This window comes from Epinephelus moara, chromosome 21, assembly GCF_006386435.1.
Source record: "Epinephelus moara isolate mb chromosome 21, YSFRI_EMoa_1.0, whole genome shotgun sequence".
Taxonomy (NCBI): domain Eukaryota; kingdom Metazoa; phylum Chordata; class Actinopteri; order Perciformes; family Serranidae; genus Epinephelus; species Epinephelus moara.
Window position 1 is genome coordinate 10,501,455 of NC_065526.1, and position 26,793 is coordinate 10,528,247.

Sequence of the window (26,793 nt, forward strand, 5' to 3'; positions counted from 1 at the left end):
TGTGTGTGTGTGTGTGTGTGTGTGTGTGTGTGTGTGTGTGTGTGTGTGTGTGTGTGTGTGTGTGTGTGTGTGTGTGTCTGAGCTTGTGTCTGTGTGTGAGCATCAGCACTGGTTCAGGTGTATCTATTCTGGCCGACAGCAGTGCTGTCATGCTACAATGTGAGAAATTCAAGAGCAAATCCAAGTTTGCAGCATGACACCAGGATCTGCAGCGCACTGACCGTAGCACCATCTGCAATTTTGGCACTCTGAAATCCCCCTTGTACTTTACATACAATTAGCGATTCCTCAGATGAGAAGCCAGGAGAACGTATTTATTATTCTTTTCTTCTCTCCCTGCCAGCCTTCAGAGCCGACCACAACACTTTTGTAGACACACACAGATGTTGTACAGACAAGTTTAGATTTTTAATGGAACCTGTGAAAAGCAGGACTTGTGCAGCACTCCCTCGGTCCCCTAGCAAGGGTATTCACATTTCCTCCTTCAGACTCCCTTCTTCTCTCCCTCTTTGTTTGCCTCCCACCCTGCTCACTTAGGCCTCCTTGTTAGTCTCCAGGTGAACTGAATGCATACAAAGAGTCATCTCAAAAGATGGTGGCTGCAAAGAACAAGAACAACTAACTGAAAGCACTGGAGCAAATACATTTCCATTCAAATTATACTGTAGATAAGATCAACCTTCTCACCTCTCTCTAACCATGTCCACCTGTGTTTAGCGGATAGCTTTGCAGAATCTGAATGAGAGGAAAATCTTTGTTTATTTGTTGTCGTATGGTGATATAATTTGTTTTTGCATTATTCTAGTTTATTTATTTCCGAAAACGATTAAGAGGCTCAAATGGTCTTTATTATCAGATGGTATTGCAATTGTATTTCCATACAAAATAATTACCATTTTCATTTAAGATTAGAATTCATGAGCTAATAGTAATCATTTGTATGTGGTTATAAAACCCATCTAGTCTCTAAGATTTAAATTGTTAGCCCATATTTCCCCTCCTTCCTTTTCTTTTTTTATTACCTTAGGCAATACATTTTAATTTTAACATTAATTGGAGCGAGTTATTTCTTTCATTTCCAATTTACAAACATAATATTAGAATGTTCTCCCTCAACCCTCAACCCCCTCCCTTCCTTGTGTGTGTGTGTGTGTGTGTACATGTACGTGTGTGTGTGTGTGTGTGTGTGTGTGTGTATACACGTACGTGTGTGTGTGTGTGTGTGTGTGTGTGTGTACATGTGTCAGTGTACTTGCATGTGTGCATGTGTGTGAGCCTGTGAAGAGGACACATGGTATCCACCATGCCTGTCTTTGTGCCAGGTGGCCATGCTGTCCATTTTGGGTGGTTGGCATTTTTTGAAAAACCGACCCACGCACGCACACACACATCATACAGTAATGGTTTTTGACTGGAAAACACCCCCCCACCCCCCCACACACACACAAAAAAACCCTCAGAAAATAAGTGGGAAATGGCTGAAAGTGGCAGAAAGGAAATTCAAAGAGAGATCTCCCCTCTGCAGTCTGCTGGCAGTGCAATGGCAATTGGTAGGAAATTGGCAATTACAAAAAAAATGAACTGAAAGTTTAACAAGAAAAAAAAAAAAATACAAGTGTTGGACTTCCAGCAATCTAGCAATATGATTATAATAGATCCAGTGCTAATGTGGTACAGCTAGCAAATTTAGTCAATCATTTAAAATTGGTCCAATTAAAATGTCCAAATTAGCCCAGTATCACTTCTCAATGTGGTTCCAAGTCTAAGTAGGTGTTGTCTGAGTAGGTTATTGCACATATTGAGACTGTAACCAATATTTATTAGGAAGAGCATTCTTGCTAAGTTAGACTCAGTGATTTAACTGAATGTTGCAGAGCCCAAACTCCCCGCGGCGCTTCCTGTCTGTCACCCCTGGCAATGCTTTTGATTGGCTGCTCTGCCATCTGTCTCCCCACCTGCAGCTCTATCTTTATTTAGCAAGTTAGGGTGTGGTCCTCATAATCCCCATTTGACTGGCAGCAGGAGAGGACCTCTCGTGGCTGGAAGTCCCTCCTGGCATGGCCTTTTATTGGCTATCCCCTAACCTGCTGGAGTGCCAAATGCCAGCTCATTTTTAAGTGGCAGATGTGGGTGTGTATGTGTGTGTACGTGTGTGTGTGTCACATAATCCCTATTTGACTGGCAGCATGAAAGGGCCATTCCTAGCTGGTGCTCCCTCAAGGGATTCTCCCCCATTGGAGGTTTGCCATCTGTCTGCTCACCTGTCCTCCATTCAGGCTCAACAGATGGGGGTGTGGTTCTGAGAAATGCAGGAAGACTGATAGTAGGAGTCGGCAGCTCCTGACCCCAAGTGGTCCGTGTGCGCTCAACCGTGTCTTATACCAGATGAATAAGTGACCATGGCTCTAATCTCTCATGGGGCTCCATGTCTTCTGCAGCTCTTTCAAAATTCACAGTTCCCCATTTTAAAGTCAAGTTTCAGAGTTCTCGGGTATTTGTATGCAGCATTGGAGAGATGACAGATTGTGTGATCTCTTGGACAAAAAGTCTGCGAGGTGATTAAACTCTCTAAACCCACTTATATCCAGCATTCCATTTATAAACATCTCTTTCCTCTCAGAAATAGAACGAAAGCCTGCTGCTGCGAAGCTCTCCCATCCCAAGCCCAAACATTTGTCTTCATCAAGCCCAGAGTGTCCAATAAGAGCTAATGTGATTGCACAAATCATTATGTGGGGTTGCTCCGTCTGCTCAATGACGGAGCAACCGGAATGATTCAATTACACCAATCAGATTGGATAATGATTTCGATGTGGGTTGCTTCTGCCTTGAGTTTCTTATCGCTTCCTGCCATCATCTTCCTCCACCCTCCCTTGCTTCCTCCTTGCCTATCTACCTTTTCCACTCCACACTGTTGTCAACTCTGGTTTGTTATTCATATTTCCTCAGAGCAGTCATACATGTATTATAAGATGTAGTCCCAACATTAAACAACGCTGTGTTTACCAAGCTTTAAAAAAAAACAGCCTGCCTCTATTTACACAGTTTTACTGACACAGGGAATTTTGCCCCTTCACTTTCAACTGCCCCCCCTCCCCTCTCTACAGTATGTCTGCATCTAGCTATCAGCAGCCTGCAGTGGTGGGTGTAGTGTAGGTGCAGTCTTATTTTCTGGCTGTCATATTCACTCTGGGTTATGGGAAGGTGACAGGCCTAAGTAATTACTGATCCCCCGTATCAGATACCTCCAGCAAGCCCCAAACTACACTGCAGCAGACTGCCTGACTGGCTCTCATGAGCCTGAAGAGAAAGACAGAGATACAGGATCTGGAGGGCAGGACCCACGGTCATTTACATAACGGATGGCTATCTGTATGCATAAATACATGCATGTGAAAACACAACTATTGAGATGATCTACACAGATATTCAAATGCAAAAAAACAAGCATAAGAAAGAGGGCACGTGCGTAAACAGAATGCTACGACAAACAGCCGCTGCACAGTGGATTTTTATAGCATTGCCTTTAATGAAAAAATAAAATGTTTTCTGTGGGTGGAACTGGCCTGCCATCATATTTAAAAAGCAACCTACTTCAGACAACAAAACAAGAGGATGTTATGTTCAAACTTCTTGCAGTAATTAAACTGCCTCATAAGGCACATCTGAGCAGACAAATATGCAATGCTATTCTATTACCGTTCAGATGTAGCTATTGCTCTTTATAATTAGCAAGAAATGATTGCCTTTAATTACCATATTATACGTGTGTTACCGTATGAGTGGGAATTATTGTGTTTGTGTGAGCGGTGTGCTCGTGTGTGGTTTTAATGTTGCTGCAGTGTCGTGTATTTGAAGTTCAAACTGACCAAAGCCTTATTAAAAACAGGCAGAAAAACATATTATCTCTCCCTGTTTAAATGGGCCCTTAAGACATAATTTTTAGGAGAGCTTCACTGCCCTTAACCGTTCTGTTCTGTCTCTTCCATTTATCTATTCCTTGCTGCTATCTACTGTTTCATCCTTCCTCCATCAATGTTGTTTACCAAAAGCAGACTACGTTTCTTGTATCTCTGGTTTACAAGCACTACAATATACAGCCTAAATGGATTTCCTCTAAATTTTGGTTCACTTTCTCTGTACTTTTTCCCGATTAAACCACGCTTGATTCATCTGTGTGTTCTCTCACTGTCAAACTCCTGCTCCTGCCGCTGCATCTCGTTCCACCCGAGTTTTCTTAACTGTGTGGTTAACACTTTCCCGCTGACATCCTCTCTGTAAGTCGTCTCTAACCTGCTCTCCGTGCATCTGTTGCTCCTTTTAGGACCATGCAGAGATTAACTCCACCATCCTGCGAAGCCAAACGAACACTGCACGCGTGGAGGGCCTCAGGCCGGGGACAGTGTACGTGGTACAGGTGCGGGCAAGGACTGTGGCTGGCTTTGGCAAATACAGCAGCAAGATGTGCTTCCAAACCCTCACAGATGGTAAGGATCGCCGAGCCAGGAGAAACAGCTCTCTCCGACTCCCTCTATTCCTCTGTGTCTCTCCCTCTGTCTCACACACACACACACGCCCTAACTCTTTCTAACACTCTTGTCGCTCTTTGTATTTGTTGTCGCATTATTATTAGTAGGTGAGATAGAGGGGAACCGTAATGTTTGATTGCACTTCTATTTCTACAGCTAAATTAATTTCCTTCACGATCAGGTTTGAGTGTGTGTGTGTGTGTGTGTGTGTGTGTACGTGTGTGTGGGTGCTTTGAATATGTAGAACGCTGAGTGTCTTTTGTTTGTGCAACTAACTGTGCTTGATCCAAAATGCTTAGCTAATTGGTTTTTCACCCGGCCCTTCTGTTGCTGGAGAGCCGTCCCAGAATGCATAGCTGTGATTAGTAGTTGATGAGATTAATTTTTTTGCCATGGGGGGGCTGGATTGTTGGAGAGGGAAAGGGGCTGAAGAGGAGCTGCAACACCTGCTACACTGGCAAGGTTGTGGAACTAAGTTTATTAGCGGAAGTGCAAGGAGGTGTGTGTTTACAGGGTTGGCGGCGGTGGCGTTGCGTATCGCTTCTTCATGTAGTACTTTTTCATAGACTTGCCAGGCAGTGAAATGGGTGCTAAAATTAACACAGCATGATTCAGTCTGGATGGATTAAACATTTGACTGGATAACATTCACAAGCCAAAGCACTGCCTCATTGTGATTTGCTGGACTACTTGGCTACTGTGCACGTGTGTGGTGGCAGATCTTCCTTTAGACGACATAGGCCGCCTCCTTGGGTGCCACCCAAAGAAGGGGGGGCCTAAAATCAGGCTGCAGTCTTGACTTGTATTTGCTTTTCTGGTAGGTGAGGGAGGAAACTCCACTTTCACAAGGATAAGTTGTTGCAGAGCACACCTCTCCGCCCTTCCACAGGCTTACATGGAAAGCCTAAGGCGGGGAGAGCAGCAGCAAAGACCCCCCGGGAACAGAACAGAGCAGCATCAGTGACAAACAGAAATGACACTGATAAGTCAGACACAGCATGAAAAGGAGGAGCTGGGGTGGAGGCGGGTTGCAAAGCAGCTTGCAGAGGAAGCAGCAACAGTAGGCAGGTCAGAGCAGTTTAAATAGGGCGCCCTGAATGAGATTCACCAATTGGTTGCATAGAAAGGAATCATGTGATCTATCAGCTGACTCTCTTCCATCAATCAGCTGCTCCATCAGTTGATTGGGCTGTTTGAGATCAGCTGATGTAGCTGGGATGTGAGCTGAACTTGACGTTGTGTCCTGCCTGAACTAATGCCATGCTCAATTTGTGTCAATTTCTCATTAGTTGTTTTTATTGTTTACAAAAGATTAATTTTTTGGTGGGCTTGCAAAGAGTGCAGAGTCTCCTTTGTCCATCACTGCACGTGTGGCCATAGCTCATCATGTATCAAAGACATGAGTGACATTTCCACATTGTATTCCGTTAATGAAGATGATAACGATGAATAAGACGATGATGATCTTGAGGGAGGGGAAGACGGGAGGGATAATAATGATGATGAAGGTGATCATCGTGGCTATTTACCTGCACAGAGCAGATGTAGTGCCACAGTCACGGCCCCTTTGCATCACCCTCACGGTCACAAATTATCTTTCCCCTCTAACACATGCACACGCCTCACGCTCGCCCACACCAACACTGTTTACAGTTCATCTGTTGGCTCGCTGCCATAGCACGACATTCGTCAGGGCAATTAGCGGCAGCAGCAGACGCTGGAGAACTGCTGACAATCACACCCACGGCTCCACCTCCTGCCCCTCTGCAGGTTTCCCTTTCTCCCTGTCAAGCTGCTCCACTGTCTCATTTAGGCACCGCCTCGCCATCCAACCGCCGCTTTCCCTCCACGTCTTTCCTCAAAACCTATAATCCCTTTTGTCTTCCTGTCGCCACGTTTTCATACACCTCCGCAAGGTGTCCTTTTGCCACCTCTACACACACACAAACACTTGCAAGCAGTGCGGACTTGATTGACGGGTGTGATAAAAAAGAGTTGATTGGTCCATCAGTAGGGTTACTGATGTCACAGTTCTCCAGTTCTCTAATAGGCTGAGGCCCCGCTAACTAACTGATTGTAATAGGAGCCTATTTACCACAGGAACAGGTAGCTGCATGATTTCTGGCTGTCAGGGAAAATCACCATTCTTATATGGGTGAAGGGGAGATTTATCTGGACCTCTCCCGCCTAATACGCATCAAAAGAGAACAGGAAGACTGCCTGGAAGCTTGAGAAGCCAGAACATCATTCACACTGTTTGCTTGAAACGTACTTGATAAATGTGCAAGTTAAAAGAGTGAGCAATTCCTGTCACATTGAGTTTCCTCATATATCCCAGCTCTCACGCTGCTTCGAAGATGCATTAGTTCTCCCTTTATCACTTTAATCCAATAGGCCCATTCTACACGGGGGATTGGATTTAGAAGCTGCTGATTTGCCTGCAGCATGCTAAATCGTGCATTGCTTTAACTACAGTGTTTGCTGGTGCCAGAGTCGCGGGAAGACAGGCGCACAAAAAGATAACTGAGGATTCTGCTGTGTAGAGTTTTTAGGCAGGCATTTAAGCCGTCCTCTGAACTACCACCAGCCTGCCCCGGCTATGTACATAAAACATGTTTGGGCTGCATGTGTGATTGGCAGTAGATGACTTCCTTTTCAACACCTGAGAAACAACATTCCAAGGTGCACTTTCTTGTCCGCTCGTCTCTGACAGGTATTGCAGCAGAGGAGGCTGAGAGGCGCCCCTCGCTCTGTCTCACCATCAGTTTTATGCTTCTCTGTCACTCTCTGTCTCTCTGTCTCTCCCCTGGTTTATCAAACACAACCTGTCAGTCAGTCTTGCTAAAGCTCACCGGATTTCAGTCAGCACTTCTCAGCAGAGAGATCTATATGTTTTCTTTATCCATCAGTACACCCAGTCCAACCATTCTGCTCTGCCTCTTCTTCTCCCTTTACCTCCCAAACACACACTCGCATACACACCTCTGAATAAACACAGTCATGCTCCTTAAGCTCTACCTAAGCTATTCTTAATGTCTGTCCATCTGCGTTTTTCTTTGTGTAACACAGATGACTTCAAGTCTGAGCTGAGGGAACAGCTTCCTCTGATTGCGGGGTCAGCGGCAGCAGGAGTGGTCTTCATTGTTTCCCTGGTCGCTATCTCCATCGTGTGCAGCAGGTAACCACATTTTCCTTTTTGTGTCCCCTGCAATACAGGACTTCCTAAGAAAACACCGGATGGGTGTGGTTCTGCTGGACGCAGACATGCACACTTCAGCGAGCTCCATGAGCGTCTCAGCCCATGCTCTGAGTGCGTGCTCATACCTGATATGATACTCTGTGTGCTTCTTTATGCAAATGCAGAACAAAAATCCTGAATTATTTTGGTTTGATGAAAATTAGAGGTTGCACTGAGTGGCAAAGTACGGGCTGGTTTTACATCTGAAGCTTGGAAATTAGACTAGACTGAATAATACACACTCACAATATGAGATCAGTTTATGTGATGCATGTCAAGTGTGAAGGCATATGGAAATATATCATTTGTGCATTTGATCTCACACCTATGTCACCTATATCAGTATTAGGGCTGCCCCTGACTAAAGGCCCGAACATACTCGGGCGGACCGTACGCGGAACGGACTCCGCGGAGGTCCGCGCGGACTCAAAGCGGACGTCCGCAAGCCCTGTGCGCGCAGAGCTCAGATTTTACGACCGCGCGGACTCCGCTCCGCGCACCAGTGACTGCTCGGCATGTATTTTTCACATTGCGGGGATTTTTCACGGACATTTTTACAGGAAACTACAACGCGGAAGTGCGCTCGACTATGGAAGCCCGAATGACTGCGGACATTCCTCGCGGAGTCCGTTCCGCTTATAGTACGCCCGAGTATGTTCGGGCCTTAAGAAATGTCCTAGTTGACCAGTAGTCATCATTTAGGGCCATTAGTCGACTAGTCACCCACATGATTACGATATTAATTAAATATTAAATGATATATTTTGGGCGGAGCAACACAATGGTTTGAGTTGAGAAAGAATAGTATCAGTAACATTGTTAACACTGTGCTACATTACAGAGAAATACAAAACCGTACTAATGAACCTTCGTTAATATAGGCCTATATTTTATCTACAAGTGCACGTCACACACTGAGCGAGCCGCCTGTTAATGACGCTGTGGGCTAATGGGCATGTAGCTACTTCCATGTTTCAGATGATATGTCATGTTTGTAGTCGACCAATGAAGATGAGTTTACATATCACCTTGGGTTCGTCCTTCACCTTCTCAAAATGATCCCACACTTTGGATTTCCTGCCCGACATGTTATTAACTAGCCTGTGGAATAACCGCGGGTACCAGCCCTAGAAATTAACGTGAGTGTAGCCACTTCCTGTGTGTGTCCTTTCAAATTAAATTCACCAATGGATCAGTCATATAGGTTTTAAGCAATCAATGAAATCTTGCCAACTAATGACCTTTCTGGTTGACTAACATTTGGTCGACTATCAGGGGCAGCCCTATCAGAATACAGACCCCCCACCTGAGTAGATTTTGTCATTGGACATAAATTAGTCCTAAACATCAATATATTTTAGCTTTATTTAGCTGTATATTTTTCCAGTATAATGTTATGATGATTAATTTGAGAATTTATCAGCAGTCAGGTAAAAGTCATAAAATCTGCAGGAAGTCTAGTCACAGTCGCAGCTGTGTCAGAAGTACAAGGAGCAAAAATTTAAGTGTGTCCTCATAAATGCATGATCACAAAAAATCCTCTCTGTTTAAAGCTATAGTTTGGCGTAAGGTCTCCTGTTGGTTTAATTGTGGGGTTAGGGCAAAGATTAGGTTAATAAACAACTTCTCAGGTCACAGATTTGCTAGCTTCTCCAAAAAGTAACCCAAACGACCCAACGAGAACGCCCATCAGGCACGCAGCACTCTTTGTAACACAGGATGTAAGGCACCGCCTCCGGCTGAAATCCCACATTTCTAGGCAGGCTTCTTTAGAAGATTGAATCTTGCTTCTTTCCACGTGTCAGTTTTTCTCCTCAAGAATAAAATAGTAACAAATCCATTCCACTTTTGTCTTTATAATGAAAGCATGTAGCTTCCCGGGGAACCGTAGCAAATATAGGGGTTGGATTTAATAACATTAACCCCATGACATCCTACACAGAAGCCCTCAGCGCTCCTCCATTTGCTAATAACTATTGATAGACAGATGGCAACACTGCATGAAGATGGATTTCTGTCACATTGTGATGGATTGCACAGTATTTTAATCAGAATTGAACCATTTGCAACTACTTTGCATATAACACAGGATATCAAAATGAAATTCGACTGTGATGTATCTTGAAAATGTATCTTAAAACTACTGACATTCTTTGATACTGAAGCTCATTTAGTACAGTGTGTTTTAAAGATATACCGTATTAGCAACAGAGCCACACCCCCAGGTCATACTTTGGAACATACCGTGTGTGAGCTCCTACACTCGTTGAGCATTTAGTAGTAGCAGTCCCTTTGACGGAAAGGAAAGCTAAGTTGACATATTTTAAATTGAATATTCAATTCCACAGAGAACCTAACAACTCCTACTTTGCCCTGTTAACTTACTTAAGTCAAGCCAATTTAATTTTGCAGCAGTTAGTCACATTGTCGCATTCCTATCTTGCTCTGCTTTCAATATATGAAAGTCGAATTTTCTGCAGTGCTGTGTGCAACTTTGAGCAAGTAAAGTGTTCATCAAACGGGCCAGGCTCTTTTGATGCCGAGGCAGAGGAGACAGATGAAAAGCAGAGAGATCCTATCAAGGTCTAATTAAAAATCAGCTCATTTTCATAAACTTCATTTGCCATTGCTAACCCTCTGCAACTGATTCAATTTCAGCCACGTCATTTTCAGGCCATACAGAGAAACATGAAGAGTAATAAGGCCTCGTTTACACTTCCTTTCATCCTGTCATCTCTCTCCTCTCTCTCCTCTCTCTCAATTTGCTCCCTCAGGAAAAGGGCATACACCAAGGAGGCGGTGTACAGTGACAAGTTGCAGCATTACAGCACAGGAAGAGGTGAGTCCACCCTAATAGTTTCAGCTAACATAAGCTCAAGTAGTAAGTTTTTGGTCCCATATGTTTTGTTTGTCTGTTAATTTGCTGGATATTTCAAGAAGTACTTGGCATATTTTGGCGACCATATGGCTATTTATGAAGCACTTAACATTTTGGCCCATAACTCCTGAACTGAGAGACTTTTCCTGGATGCCATGGTTCAAGATGATTGCATCAGTGTAGCCCACGCAAGCCTGAGCCGAGCAATATTTTTTTACCACTCCTACTACAGATTTCATCCAATCTTTCACACATTTAGTCAATAAAACACTTAGAAGAACTAAAATAATGAGAATAAAAAATATATGTCTTCATTTGTGTTTAGATACACCAGTTTGGTTGACAGATTATTGTAGGCATAGTCAATATGACACTCATCCCTGTACAAATCCTTTGTATTCCCAGTCAGGATTTAATCATGGCAGATATCACGCAATTTGTATGTATTTTGATGCAAATCAGTTTAAAGGGATAGTTCACCCAAATACATATATAGTTTTCCTCTTACTTATAGTGCTATTTATCAGTCTTGATTGTTTTGCTGTGAGTTGCTGAGTGTTAAAGATATCGGCCATAGAGATGTCTGCCTTCTCTTGAATATTATGGAACTAGATGTCATTCTGCTTGTGGTGCTTTAAGTGCTAAAAAAATACATTTAAAAAACTCAACAGCTATGTCTCTCTCCAGAAATCATGACCCGGTTACTCAAGATAATTCACAGACCATGCTGTGAGAAGTTTAAGGAGGAACTATTTTCTTTCTACCAAACTACACCCACCAACAGTATCACTGCGCAAAAGCGGGAGTGCATCTACTCATGGGCAAGAGGCTCATGCTCGTGACAGTGCGAGATTTAAACATTAATGGCTTCCTCCTCGGCTGAGCTGTAACATTAGCGAGCTCAGTGATGCTAGGTGAGGTAGCAGTAGTTTGTGCTTCCTTCTGCGCGGTGATATGACTGGTGGGTGTAGTTCGATAGAAAGAAAATAGTTCCTATGTAAATCAGCTCACAACAAGGTAGGGGTGGGAATCACCAGAGGATCTACTATTCAATATTATGGCGATTTTAAATATGCTGTGATATGCTGAGTATTGCAATAAAATATATTGCGATACATTACCTTTTTTCAACTGTAAATTATGTCTCCAAAGGAAAACTTTGTCAACGTCTGTTTTATTTAATAAGATAAATTTTTCAGTGTGTTTATCTCACTTCAGCCATTTGTATCTATTGGATAAGCAATTGATTTTATTATTCTAGTAGACTATGTAAAGTTTAATTTGTATTTGAAATATTAATTATTTCTATCCTCTGTAGACCTTGTGTCCTGGTAGGAGGACATCACATTTAATTCTGCGTAACTTAGACCTTTTTTTTTGCCATCTAGTGGTCGTAAGAGCACAATACACCAATCTATGTAAAAACAAGATGGCAGCCATCTCTGCCAAGTCAGTCTGCAGCCAATCCCGACACAAAAGTGGACAAAACCTGATCACATTTAATGGTTGAAACTTATTTATTTATGATTAATAATGTTTGTAGTTTGATACGGCAACAAATTTGATCAATGTTAGCAACAGTAACAAGTTAAGACACTGTTAATTAAGAAGTACTCGTTTGAAGACATTGGGACTTTATTGTTGTTGACAGTGTTTAGTTTTTTTATACCTATCAGGTCCTACTGATCCCAAATAGCTAGGAGAAATCAAAAATGCATTCCAAACAAAAGTCTGGGTCTCAGTAGGATATTATCAAAAAAACTGATACAAAAATTGGCACTGTGTGACGATAAGATATTGTCACACAAAAATGTCGCGATACTTTGCTGTATGGATTTTTCCTCCACCCCTACAACAAGGTCTGTGGATTATTGTGAGTAACCAGCTCATGATTTCTGGAAAGAGACATTGATGTTAAGTTTTTCATATGTACTTGTGATAAATAAATAAGTAGCACTACATGTAAAAACTTTTCCTTTAAAACATACTAAACACATTCTGTGGTAAAAAAATAAAACATTTAGAGGATAATGCTGCCCACGTTGACAGTAAGTCTTTTGAGTGTTGCCCTATTTATTGAGAATTCCTGTACCTCCATTTTCACCTTTGTTCAGTCCTCTACTGCTGTCATACCATGTGTGATATAGGACATGTACATAAAGCATGTACACAGTGCATTAATGAGAAGGAGGTGAGGTAAAAGACAAATGACCTGAGGCGCCAGGCGTCTGTGGATGTAAAAGACATTTTCCTTCCTTTACACAATGACACTGACTGACGTGTCATCTCTCAGGGCTGTACGATAGCCGTGATTGAGTCATGTTTCAAGCACTCCCCTGGCACCGACTGATGAGGGGAAGGAGCCTGGAGGGACACACGTATAACCTCCCACACACACATACACACAAAAGGGTGTGTATGAGATTTGTACCTCAAATGAAAGCCCTGTGTACTGCCGACCTAGCAGTCTGAAAGGGGGCTCACTCGAGGGGATAGAGTTTTGTTGAGCCTGACACAGCAAAGCGTTTCAACACAGTTACTTTGTGTCAAAGCTCCAGCAGTGGCAGCCAGGGGCTCATTAAACCTGCTGCGGGCAGAAGAGTCAGTTTTGTCACCGGCTATCTTTGGGAAAACCAAATGCAATTAACATGAGTGGTGAAAATAAACAAAAGATCAGAGACGCTCGCGGCCCTAATCATCAAATAAGCAATTTGAAGTGGAGTGGAAATAAAACGCTGATAAGGGATCCTATTCATAGGTTTATTCCTTCAACCCTCGCACCGCCAACACTCATGAAGTAATCCCCCCACCCCATGATGCATTGTTGTCTTCTATTCTCTCAAGATTTGACTGGCAGTTTTCTAATTACAGTATTCAACGCAACAATTAAATTGCGCCGCTCAGCCAATTGTTTTGGGTGAATCTCCAAAAAATGTGTCGCCAGCTTTCACCCAGCTGCCTACTGTTCCAGCTGTTGCCACCACACGTCAGGTGATGTCTCCTCATTCCCAGCCCACCTAATGTGACAGGCGTCAAGCGGGATGCTGCTCACACTGTAAATTCACCAGTGCAGCGCGGGTGTGGTGGTGGTTATGAAAATGAGACCTCTAACATTACATCAAACACTGGGTGGGATGTCATGACGAGCAGATTGGGACACACGCATGAACACACACATCATTTCCGCAGATGACTCAAGTGCTGCTTGTGTGGCTTGGATACATTATTTTTTTGTTTTAATTGCACACATCAGCGCATCATCAGTACCACCAGCGTTCATCCCAACATATTATACACACCTCACTGCGTCTGAGCATTTACAGATTTTTTTCTCAATTCATCTATTCCCTTTTACTCTTTTCAACACATCAACAGCCCATCAACACCGGCTAATTAACAGACAGACAGACATTTCCAAGTGCTGCATGTTTACTGCGTGCCCTAATGCTTTTCTGCATATGACTACCAACACATCTTTAAATCGCTAATGTTCGAACACTGTTTGGCGCTTTGTAGCTTCAGCTGTTGTTTGTTGTTTCAGCATCTGGTGCTCACACTGAATGAGAATGGGATTCGGAAGCCCATTCAACAGATCTAGTTATTGTTAGATGCCAAATATGTTTATACTTGAGTTGTGTCTCTTTTTCTTGCCACTGCACACTGCATTCATGTATGTGAATTCAGTGAGTAAGCTGTTGCATGGACAGAATCAGTAAGCATCTGGAGATTGTTGTGACATTTGCCATTTGCCCTTCATCATCCCGTCTCAGAGGTCAAAGCCATTTTTGCCGATCAGACTTGTATCTTTCACAAGGCGACTTGCAGAAGGCGCCACATGCCTGATAAAAACCAAACTAACATCTGTACGAATGTGACAGTTAATCCCATACAATTTTTAGATCCCCTCTGTGATTTCCATGCTAATAAGCTGCAGTGTGTGTCTGACAAATGATTTTCTGACATCAAACGATGGATAATTAGTTTGTGTTTAGGAAATAAACTCAACTCATTATATTCACAGAGCCACAGAATAGATTAGTGTGCATCTCGGGCGGACATGAAATGGGACTACAGGCGTTCAGTGTCCTGCAATTGTGTATGTTTATTTTTCAAAGTGGATAATCACATAAAACATATAATTACAATATACTGCAATTGCTAAATTACAAATATTGTGAGGCAAAAAAAAGTATGTTTCTTTGATTAAACACTAACATATGAAATAATGCCTTTAAATTAAAAAGATGAGCATTCATGCTGCTACAGTTTCACTTCCCATCATTGCTGTTTGTCTTTAGGCAGTAAGTAAATTCTGTGTCCTAGGACCAGTAATTTGATTCTGCCCAAACCCAGTAATAGATTAATGTAAGCATTACTGCCGTGCGGTTGATTTGTGGATACATTAAGGCCATTCTGTAAACGAGCAGGGCAGGCTAATAACAGCCTAAATGCTGGACATTGGTGAAAATAACATGGTTAAGTGCAGTGCAGTAAACTGTCATTTATAATTCAGGTCAACTAAATACACTTAACCGCATAAGCAATTGTGTGATAGCCTCGGGAATTTGTTGAGATTTATAATCCAAACTCATTAAATTTATGAGTTTGTCCATTTTTCCCATTTATGTTATATATGGCCATTTAATTGAGAAAGGTATCAAGTAATAGCATGTGCTATGTGCCCATGAGTCATCGCAGCAGCCGTGCAATCTCTCCCGAAAGGCTTTTTGTTTTATATGTTAGGTAGAAATAGAACTGACGTTTGGATACATTTGCTTCAAACACTCAAATGAAGGACCTATGAAATATTAAAGCAGAAATCTATTTTTTATCTAATGGCCATAAAAAGATGAGTCCAGTTAACCAGGGCTGCACCACAGGGAAGGAGCGAGATAAACTGTTTGCATTTTAAATTATATATGAACGTGGGCTCTAGACTCTGAATCGGAAAGTAATGGGTGTACGTATGTGTAGGCGGCGTGCATGTGTGGTTGAGATTTTTAGTGCGTGTGTTCTCATATGTTTGTTGGTGTATACGCTCCCTGCTGAGATTCTGAGTCCCACCCAGTAGTGCTGTGTGTTAGCAGCTTGGCGACACTTGTAAATAGAACGATATGGAATGCAAAGCTGTAAACCCTCTGATGGATTAACTTGAATTCAATCTGTATGGAATCTCTAATGAGCAATTACATCCACACAGGCAGGGTTCAAAGCAATTAGTGCGGTAACTAGAATCAGCTTCTAGTCAAGAGCGAGGTGAGGCACCTTGATCCCTCCAAGACCAGACCTTATCCTCCTCAGATCTCTCGAGACCCCTCCCTCGCTCTATGTGGCTTATGCAAATAAGCAGACACAAATTGACTTGATGGAGATGGGTTTATTCCAATCATGGCTGCCAAGATTTTGACTAAACAGCTCTGAGAAAGAGGGCTGCCCTTGGGTGTCACTGTAGAAATGATGATTTGACGTCTGCTCGCTCGCCGTAATGTCCGTCATGCGGCAGCCTGTATTGAATTTGTTTACAAGTGTGTTTCGGCACTCCTCCCCACCCGGCCTGTCGGCACTAAAAATCTGTCCTCCGTTTGCAGGCATCTCCAGTCTGTGAACTGAGTCACCTATTGCAGAACAGCATAAAGAGCTAGTTGATAGCGAGGTGGTTTTATCTCTTTATGAGCTCCTATAGGGAAAGGCTGTGGGGAAATTGGTTCTACCACTATCAAAGAGCAGAGACTGCTAGGGTAAGGGATAAAAGGGTAAAAAAAAATCTGTCTACATTTACTCTTTCTATATACCCTCACCCCTTCATCTTTCCCTTCATCTTTCTCACTGTCATTTTTTCTGGTCTGTTTCCCCATTCCAAGCACTGAATCATCAAACCACCATTTTGTTGTCTGCTCCTCTCGTAACCGTGGCGGCGTCTGTAATATCCCACCTATACTATTTAATGTGTGCAATGTGTGCTAATATTCATTTGCATACTGTAGTGCTCTCGCCTGTCTCTGAGGAGGACCATAGAGCAAATGGAGTTATCATCATTTACAACTGTTAAGAGCTTGCAGTGATTGCAAGTAATGCTTGTGTCACACTGTGATTTAGGCTACAACTTGGAGGGCAATTGCCTTCATCAATCGTTAACACTAGACATTAGGCAAAGGAGGAAAAAAAAACAAAGAAACATAAAAACAGTGTCTTCTTCTGGAAAGCTCATTGAGCACTTTGGTTGTTCTAGAACTCTCTTTGCGAGCCGACATGTCTAACTGCCCCTCCCCACTGGGCTGCCCGACCCACTTCTCAGGCTCCCCGGGGATGAAGATCTACATAGATCCCTTTACCTACGAAGACCCCAACGAAGCTGTGAGAGAATTCGCCAAGGAGATTGACGTCTCCACTGTCAAGATCGAGGAGGTCATCGGTGCAGGTATGGAGAATTCTGAATGTGTGTGCATTCACGCGTAAGGCAAGGTGAATGTCGGTTGCTATGTTTTCATGTATCTCTGTATGTTACATGTGTGTGTCTGTGTGCCTGTGTGCAAACAAGTTTAGCCTGCATCTGTTCAAGGTCGGGAAGCCCAGCCCTTGTGGCAGCCACATCAGATGGGAACATGTCAAGGGCCCATGTCAAGAGCACTAGCAGCATATAGGCCAGCTACCCTGGGACCTAATGGCATTAGAAATAACTCAAGCCTTGCGGCCTATTCCCAGTGCTCCTCTGCTTTTGGACCCTATTAGAGTTGCTCTCTAACATGTTCTACCATGCCCTTTTAATTTACCTTACATGTAAATTTGGTAGAAGCATTTGTTGTCTGTCCTGAGTAGGGATGTCAGTTTTGCTTCCGATAGGTCAACGCCCATTAACTGGCAACTAATCGGTAACTTTTAAGGAATAAAACGCAAAATGAGGTGAAATACACCTTTTAGTCCAGCGCCCCACTGACTCAGTGAGCTTTAGTGCCACATTTTGAAGCGCCATCCATTTAGAGGGGGTAGAATTTTACTGTTTTGTAAAGTAAATGTCTTCTGTTGGCCTTGCTGACATTTGGCTTTGTTGACATTCAGCTAGCTGTGTTAATGTGGTGAAACATAATGCCCACTGCCCACCCTCCGTTCCCTTCTGGTTAGCTAACAGAACTGTGCACCACCCAGGTCAGGTGGGAGCTAGCTAGCAGCGCTGCTCATTCGATGATTACCAAAAATGTAACACCATCCTGACCCAACAGTGTTGCTGTGGAAACATTATGCCTATCCTCTAATCTCCCCCAGGGCGCCCCAGTGATTTAACTGCTTAATTTTGAGCCGCAAACCCCCTTAGCATTTTATCTACTGTTAGCTCTGTTAGCGCCGTTAGCAGTGTCGGCGTGGCTAGATAACAATGCTAAAGGTGTTTTGTGGCTTAAAATGGAGCGTCCTGGTGGCGGGACAGCGTCACTGTGGACACATGGAGGGTGTCCCCCACCCCCCTGATAGCCCCAGTGAGCAAGTGGCTTAATTTTGAGCCACAAAATTCCTTGCACTTTGGTAATTATATTAGCATCACTAGCCATGCTGAAACTGCTAACAGCACCAACAAAACTAAAAGTAGTTAACAATGCAGAAGAGGCTCTGCAGCTCAAAATGAAGCTGCTTAATCAGTGGGTTGACTCACAGCAGACACTTTGACTTGTAATAGTTGGACAAACACAGGTGAAAGTGCTAGCTAACGTTAGCTTCCACCAGCCCTGGTTGATGCGGTAAAATTAACCTACAGACGTACTTGCGTAATGATAACTGGTCAAAAATATTCTTAGCAGTTAACCAATTCATTGTTAACTGTTGACATCCCTGGTCCTTAATGATCTCTTATGTATTGTTAGAATGTCTGCTATAATTGATGAACTGGTGATTAGCGGCTGATTGCTTTGAAGTAAACTCTGAACATCTGGAGGGAAAAATAACTTGAGCTTAGTATGTCCACATGTCTCCAGCATGTCTTTTCCTTGGAACAGGACACACCTTGTTTTACAGCAGTAAGGGCATACTGATACCATGTGTTGGTTCATAGGGAGGCTAAAATACCCCTGGTAATGAGACGGGGCCTGGAATAGCTCTTAAAGACTGACTCACTCAGCACGATAGGTGTGAGGAAGTGACAGGGATAGGAAAGGGTTAAGGATGCAAGGGGACTATCTAATTAAAAATTTCCGTTTTTGTTGATTTCACTGTGTGGCGTCTCTGCAGGACACCAAGGTGGTGATAATTAATCAAACAGGTTCCAGATATTTACCAGAAAGTGCTTGCATGCTATTCTTTGATTGGGGAATAAGAAGACACTTGGCTGGCTTTTAGGATAGATGAGCACTGTGAGTCAGAGGAGCCACACTGTTAAGAATATCATGAAGGAGCAACACTAGAGGAGTATTGGACAACACTCAGCATGCTTGATGAAGACTAAATGAAGATCTATAATTTCTGCCAAGGGACATGAGATGTAAATAAGCTTGATAGATGAACAGATTTAGATCTCATCAACTCTACTAATCTTTTGTGTGATCACTTTTTGATCACACAAAGGAGATCTGTGTTTGACAGAGAAACCAGTGTACACTTCTCTCCTTCTTTCTCCCCTCTAGGTGAATTTGGGGAGGTGTACAAGGGTCGCTTGAAGCTGCCTGGTAAGAGGGAGATCTACGTAGCCATCAAGACCTTGAAGGCGGGTTATGTGGAGAAGCAGAGGCGGGACTTCCTGTCTGAGGCATCAATCATGGGCCAGTTTGACCACCCTAATATTATCCGTCTGGAGGGTGTCGTTACAAAGAGTCGTCCGGTCATGATCGTCACAGAGTTTATGGAGAATGGTGCCCTGGACTCATTCCTCAGGGTAAGTAATTTTTATGGACACATACATGTAGTATGTCATACAAAGTTAGAAACAGTTATAATCAAAAATCATATTCAGGAGCTGAATAGAAACCGTGCATAATGGAACTTAGGAGCTAATTGGAAATTAATTGTTAAACAGTCCCCGAAAAGGAGTCCATGCTAAGAATTACTCCTAATACAAATTAGAATGGGCCTTCTAAACCTATCTTGTGCCAACAGAGAATATGTTTCACGACAATGAACACGATTTCAATCATTCTTAATTTGAAAATTTCCACCAGCAAGCTCTATCAGCCTTTAATTTCTCTATTAATGCCTGGAGCTTTTAATGGACTCTTCACTCTTTCTTTTATAGTCAGGATTGAACGGACATACAGCTTAATCAATATTCAACTCGCTTTTTTCCTCCTTCAATCTCATGGATTGGTGTTCTATTCCACTTTGATCTAGGGTGGGTTTAAAGGGGCTCTTTGAAGTTGGCTTTGCTAACCGCCACATCCGACTTGTGTTTCCATCGATCTCCCTTACCCTCTTGTTTGTTACTGTGTTTCGGGGGTTCAAAGCTTGCTCTTCAGAGCATTCGCACAGGGGTAGGGGCACCATGCGTGGATGTTGAAGAGATGGATGCCCTCATGCCCGAACTGAACAATGCTCTAACACCTGCAATGAGCAAGACTGGCTTCAGGAATCCATTTTGCTTATCTAATACAAGTGTACTTTTCCTTGGGATATTACAAACTCTTACACAACTTGTATGCTCAGTACTTCCTTAACAGCCCTTTCCGATGGGGAGCTGAACTAAAAGTGGAACTTGTTACGTTCTCGTCAAAGCCAGACTTCATTGACAAAAGCAGTAATTTTACATCGCTGACCACTAGAGCTGCTGGTCTACCACTGCCTCGATCAGTTAGTTAGTTTGTGTTATTGTGTGACTTTCGTGTTGTAAAGGATTGTTTTGGATTCGCCAAAGTAACACAATAACACAAACTACCAGTAGAGGCAGCGGTGGAACGGCAGCTCCTGCGTTCAGCAAGGTAAAATTAGTGCTTTTGTCAGTGGAGTCTGGCGAACAGAGAACATTGATAGGTTTTGCTGTTAGTTCAGTAACTCTTCGGAAAGGGCCGTCTTTCTGGGAAGTACTGATCACATGACTGGACAGGTGAGAGCTGTTGTTAAACACAGATGCCTATGACTTCAACTCATCAAGAATCTTCTACGTTTTTGGATTCTTTGTTCACCATGGAGACATTCAAGAAAAACAATGTTTTCTTCACAAATTCAGTGTCATACAGGGTGTGTAATTGATATACAAATGGTCATTTGGGGATTGAAGTGTTTTTTCAAGAGGATTAGAAAGGCCAAAAAGAGCTCAGGATATTAGTTTGTAATAGCACAGTGTAAACAACAAATTATTAAAAGCGAAGGGCAGGGAAAAAAAACCTGCTCTGAAATAAGGGAACATAATTACTTGCTTTGAAAATAGGCTGCTCCAATCTCAAATAGATAAGAAAGGCAGGTAGACGAGCCTGCTAGTTTCTTATGTACATGCCAGGCCTGACAACACATCTTGTCCCATTGCCACTTTATGTGGATATACCCTCTGGCTGTGGTAATAATGATATGCTACAAGGTCTTTATAATTTTGGAGTCCCATTGGGCAGTCTTCCTGAGGACATCAAGACTACATTTTGTCTGTATAAAACAAATAAATAGCACAAACATGTCATTTATTTTTGCACTGATAATTCCTTGAAGAGAATCTGATTCAGTCTGTATTTAAAATATCAACATTCAAGGGTGGAATTTTTTGCCAACACAGCATCTATGATTCAGAGGAGAACCAACATAATTAGCTCATTATCATTAAAAAGCTGTAATATTCGCATTTTCTGACACCTCTCGATCCTCCAGCTATTCTCATCTGTGTTAACTGTGCCAAAGATAATATCTAAATAACCGTTTATATTTGTTTTCTCTCCATCCTCTAGCAAAACGATGGACAGTTCACGGTGATCCAGTTGGTAGGGATGATGCGTGGGATTTCAGCTGGGATGAAATATCTCTCAGAGATGAACTACGTCCACCGTGACCTGGCTGCACGAAACATTCTGGTCAACAGCAACCTGGTGTGTAAAGTGTCTGACTTTGGCCTGTCACGCTACCTACAGGATGACACCTCTGATCCCAGCTACACCAGCTCTCTAGTGAGTACTTGGAAGGTTTTATTTTTGCTTGAGTGCCTAGCATTATCTATTTTACTCATCTCTGATTTATCTGCATGTAATGTATCCTTAAAATGTCAAGTCAATGTTTTATTGACATATGCAGCAATCGAATCACCCTAAAAAACCATCACCTATGAGTTTTGCCTCTATACGACACTGTCTCATTCTTTTTGAAGGACTTGGCAACCTTTCACCTTTTCAGTGCCTCTCATTTTATATGAGCTGTCTCTCTTCCTCATCCTCCTTCCTCCTCTTTCCTATACTCTGCAAGTCACGGACCGGAGGTCTGTCACATCTTCATTAGTGTGGAGACAAGCCTCCTCTGGGAAGGCTCCTCTCTCGTTGACATGCCCAGAGTGCAGAGAAACCAAAGGGCATTGCAGCCTCTCAAACTGACAGCTACCACCCCCTCTCCCTCCCTCCCTCCTCTCCCTCACTCCTCATTCATTATTACTGGGGCATCATGGGAGGCTTTGGCTCCTCATTAACTCCTCCACACTACAGATCTGTAATTATTAGCAGCCATCGTTAGTTCATCTTCTGCCTCTCCTCTTCCTAATTCAAAACACACTCTTACACCCTCGCAAACACACGGCGCAGGTCATTAGGACTCCAGGCATGCCTGAGTTTGTGCGTGTGTTTTTATTTGAGTGTCAGTGTGTGTATGTCTGTAGCGATGATGTGTACATGCACAGGCATGCATGTGCGCGTCTGTGTGGGTGGATGTGTGTGAGCCCATGTGCATGTGTCTGGTATCACCTCATTGACTCTGCTTTGAGACTTTGGTGCAAATTAGCTTGTTTTGCAGCCAGTGTTTTATGTGTGGTGCTGTATGCATTTTGTATATCGTAAGGTCCTCTGCAAGCAAAGCTGGTCAATAGCAGATAAAGAGCATGGTTCTACATTATTTAACCTAAAGGTAGAGTTTTTTGGAGTAGAGGTTTTAACTTGTTTCATAAAACCACCTTGTGCAATAGGATTCTGCTGCAGAGCTCCAGGCTCAGGCCCATCTCTAACACTGGGACCCATCTCCATCACTAGGACCCATGGTGGAAAATCACATGTGTTTATTGCGCTTCCTTATCAATTAATAATGTTTACATACTACTGTATTATATTGTGCAGCTTATTGTTTTACCACGCTCAGCATTAATAAATAAAGCAGCCTACTGTGCTTCTATTTAATACATTGCACACAACACTTATAAAGTAAGTTAAAGTGATGCTAAGCAGCAAATAACTTGCATAGCTACTAACCTCATAGTTTGTTAACATAAGCTAACATTACCGTATATGACATCAGCATAGCTAGCTCGTAGCTAGGGCTGCCCCCAACTTAGAATTGTCCTAGTTGACCAATAGTCGTCATTTAGGGCCATTAGTCGACTAGTCGCCTGCATGTTAACGATATTAATGTAATTATTAAATGATATATTTTGGGCGGGGCAACACAATGGTTTGAGTTGAAGGTGTGGGAAAGAATAGTATCAGTAACATTGTTAACACTGTGCTACATTACAGAGAAATACAAAACCGTACTAATGAACCTTCATTAATATAGGCCTATATTTTATCTACAAGTGCACGTCACACACTGAGCGAGCCGCCTGTTAATGACGCTGTGGGCTAATGGGCATGTAGCTACTTCCATGTTTCAGATGATACGTCATGTTTGTAGTCGACCAATGAAGATGAGTTTACATATCACCTTGGGTTCGTCCTTCACCTTCTCAAAATGATCCCACACTTTGGATTTCCTGCCCGACATGTTATTAACTAGCCTGTGGAATAACCGCAGGTACCAGCCCTGGAAATTAACCTGACTCCTGTCTGACTACTGAGCGTGGCCACTTCCTGTGTCCTTTCAAATTAAATTCACACATGGTCCAGTCATATAGGTTTGGATTTATTATGACAAGGTGCAGCTCCAAATAGAGGTTTGTGGGGTTTTTTATACCAAGATATTAAGGATGTTTTGTTTACCTTTGTGTTATTGGTGGAGGTTGTGTGGCAAACTGATAAACACATCCTATCTTATCCTAACGATCATCTCTGGCTTACATAATTCACTTCCTTTACCAAGATGGGGGCCGGAAAGAGTCAGATGAAGGCGGTGGGCCCCAGCCTGGAGCTCTGCAGCTAAACCCTTCTCACCTCATCAGCTCTCTCTGATTGTAAACACTGTAGCACTGTATATAGCTTGAATAAATATGGTTATATTATGCTTTAAAAGGATTAGAGGTTTTTCAACACATAAGATCAAAAGCACACAGTCAAATAGCCTGTGAGTCAGTGCTACGCAGGTATAAAAATACAGTTCTCAAAATAATTAGTTTTTATCTAGGTGAAGAAATAAAACACACAATGTACTTTACTTCTATGTTATTTTCTCCTTTGTGGCTGATCTCAGGTAGAAATTGCTTTCTTTTAGAATTATTACTTTAGCTTTATGCAAAAACACACATGCAGAGCGTATAGTGTAAACGATTGGCAGGAGATGGTAACCCAGGTGTGAACAGACAGTGTCAAAAGGGCCTGAGGAGGCATGACCTCACATTGGTGTGGCTGAGAGCTAATTGCTCCCCAGGAATAGCTTGCTTTGTATGCTTGACCCCACTGGGTAAACCTTGCTGAATGGGTCTTATTTAGCAACAAAGAGGAGCAGCATCTCTGTTGTCTGCGCCGCTGAGCTTGCTAATAAAACGGGGTGTAAAAGGTGGGGATTGGTTTATAGATTGCAGTCGGCATTTTGATGTTGTTTAATGCAAACAAAGTCTCCTTGAGGGCATTATCTGGAGAGTCAATAGAGCAGGTGAGGTTTGAAGTTTGAACCTGGGGAGCTGTTTTGATGGTAACACGCTCAGGTTTTTTGATGGTGTGTTGTTTACTGATAGAGATTTTAAAACAAGCACATCAAAGCTTTGGCTGCGCTTCACTTTCATACTGAGTGCTGCCTTATTATCATAAGCAGATGAAATCTTCAGTGCCATAACTATTTTTGTTCCTTCCAAATCAAGAGAGCAGTTTTATTCATAACGCGTAATGAGAGTCCGTCAATATGCCTGCTAAAGTCTTAAACAGAACTGAATGTGATCAGCTGGCTCATAAAGACTTAGCTGATGTTGCCACAGACTTTCATGTCACTTGTCCTCCTAATCCCTCATCCCCTGTTTTCAGGGGGACATGCAAACAAGCATGGGGGGAAGTGGGGGTCCACACAGGGTCTTGTGCTGTAATTAAGCTATGCACTGTGCCCTTCACTCCTTGACTTCTTCAGCTATGACCTGACGCTAACCAATCAGCGAGCAAGGCTGGCGTGGCCGACAAGGCCGAGGGAATCCAGGAAATTAAATTGCGCTGACATGCAATGATTTACATCGCCATCGACCTCCTCCTCCTGCAAATTAATCACCCCTTTCCCTCTACTGCTTTTCTAATTTTTCCCTGCAATTCGAGGCACACCAATTACAGTGCCTGTGGTGTGATGCTGGATGTATGGTTAGGGGGACATGCTGGTAATTGTGTTAACCCTGGATGTGGGTTCACTCCGGAGCAATGTTGTGGAGGTTTCAGACAGAAGGGGGCTGTCCTGCCGCTCTGTTGGCTGCTAACCAAAGTCGTGATTAATTAGGCTCACAGGACAATACTTGGACTGCACTGGTCTTGCTAAGGTGATGTGTGCTAATTAATTTAAAGACTTTAAAGACTGTGTGTTTCATTGCGGCTGCGGCTTTCTTACATTTGTATTTGCATCAGCGTCTGACTACATATACATGGCTGCATGGTTTAAGAAGTAGCCCATAGGAGCATGATCACAAGTCCAGGTGAGATGTGAGAGACCCTGCTTACCTGACAAAGAAGAGGATTGATTATCGAACACCCGGCGAACCGGGAAGACTTCGACAATACTCTCGTTATTCACCGATCCATCTGTCTAAGGAGCCATCCATCCATGCAACCATCTATCTATCTTTACTTTTTCTCCAGCTGTCCACTTCTTTCTCGTTTCAAAGGTTTTTTTTTTCCCGGAGCAACACAACGCCACATCAGAACGGCATAGTCAGTGCAGATGTGACGAATGATGCGTCAGACTGTTTACGGCGGTGATGGGTCATATGTTTTATTGTGTTTTGTGTTCATGGGTGAGTGAGAGTCAGAGATTTTGGCATGGTCACTGAGGTTTGAGGCAAAGATAAGCAAGTGATAGGAGTCGATAGGGAGTGTGTGTGTGGATATGTTCCCAAAATCCAGTGTGTGAGAATAGCATGTCAAGTCCATAACAGCTTAGACAAGCGGTGTTACCCTTTCTATCGAGGTTTCATGCCCACAGAGCCATGGGCAGGTACGGGTCAGGAATTTCTGCTTGTGCCTCAGCTGACGATGTGGAAAGGCTGTCATTGCCTTGCATGTCACGCGATGTGTTCTGTACGTTGTGACTGAGTGGGCATGTATGTGTGGTTAGAAGCCTGTGTTTGTGTTCCTGGGCATACACATATATGTCCCCAAGGTAACGCTCTCAGTGTATGTGTACGTAGGTGTGTGTTTGTTTGTTTGTGTCATTGAGGCCGAGAGGGGTTGAAAGGCGAGGTCACACAGAGCCAGTAACAAAGCTCATCCGTCAAATCCCTGTGACCTGAGTGACATTCTCTCAGCTCCGCTCCACTGCTCACACTATGTGGACTGCGCTGTTGTTTCTGTCATTTGTCTGTTTTCTATTTGCATCCTTTCTCCCCCTCTCTCTCTGGCTTCAGGCCCATGCACTTTTTGGCTTGTCTATTCAACTTGTAGTGAAATATTTATGCACTGCAAGTTAAGGGGACAGAGTCTCTGAGTAAACAAGAAGTGAAATGGGAACAAGTCTATATGGACTTGGCCAAGAGCAAACAAAGGGACTTTCTGACACATCACATTTGTATGCAAACACATGATTTAAAATACACATTTAGACATGTAGACATAGGGCTGCCCCGAATACCATTTTTTAACATTCGGACCTTTTAATGTTTGTTCGCAGGGGGGGGGGGGGGCTCCGGGGTTTTTTCGGAGCTAATTGGATGTCAGAGTTTT

At 43.0% G+C, this 26,793-nt stretch overlaps 1 protein-coding gene across 2 annotated transcripts in view; it reads left to right on the forward strand.

Annotated features, from left to right (window-relative positions):
* Positions 1-26,793, forward strand: part of LOC126382449 (ephrin type-B receptor 1-B) — a 214,597-nt gene that overhangs the window by 163,686 nt on the left and 24,118 nt on the right. The window contains exons 7-12 of one of the 2 annotated variants that reach the window (XM_050032321.1): positions 4,325-4,487; positions 7,599-7,707; positions 10,542-10,606; positions 16,875-17,063; positions 19,252-19,499; positions 21,490-21,705. In XM_050032321.1, coding sequence (XP_049888278.1) covers positions 4,325-4,487; positions 7,599-7,707; positions 10,542-10,606; positions 16,875-17,063; positions 19,252-19,499; positions 21,490-21,705 — 990 coding nt within the window. The remainder of the gene's footprint in view (positions 1-4,324; positions 4,488-7,598; positions 7,708-10,541; positions 10,607-16,874; positions 17,064-19,251; positions 19,500-21,489; positions 21,706-26,793) is intronic. The other variant, XM_050032322.1, reaches the window with a different exon arrangement.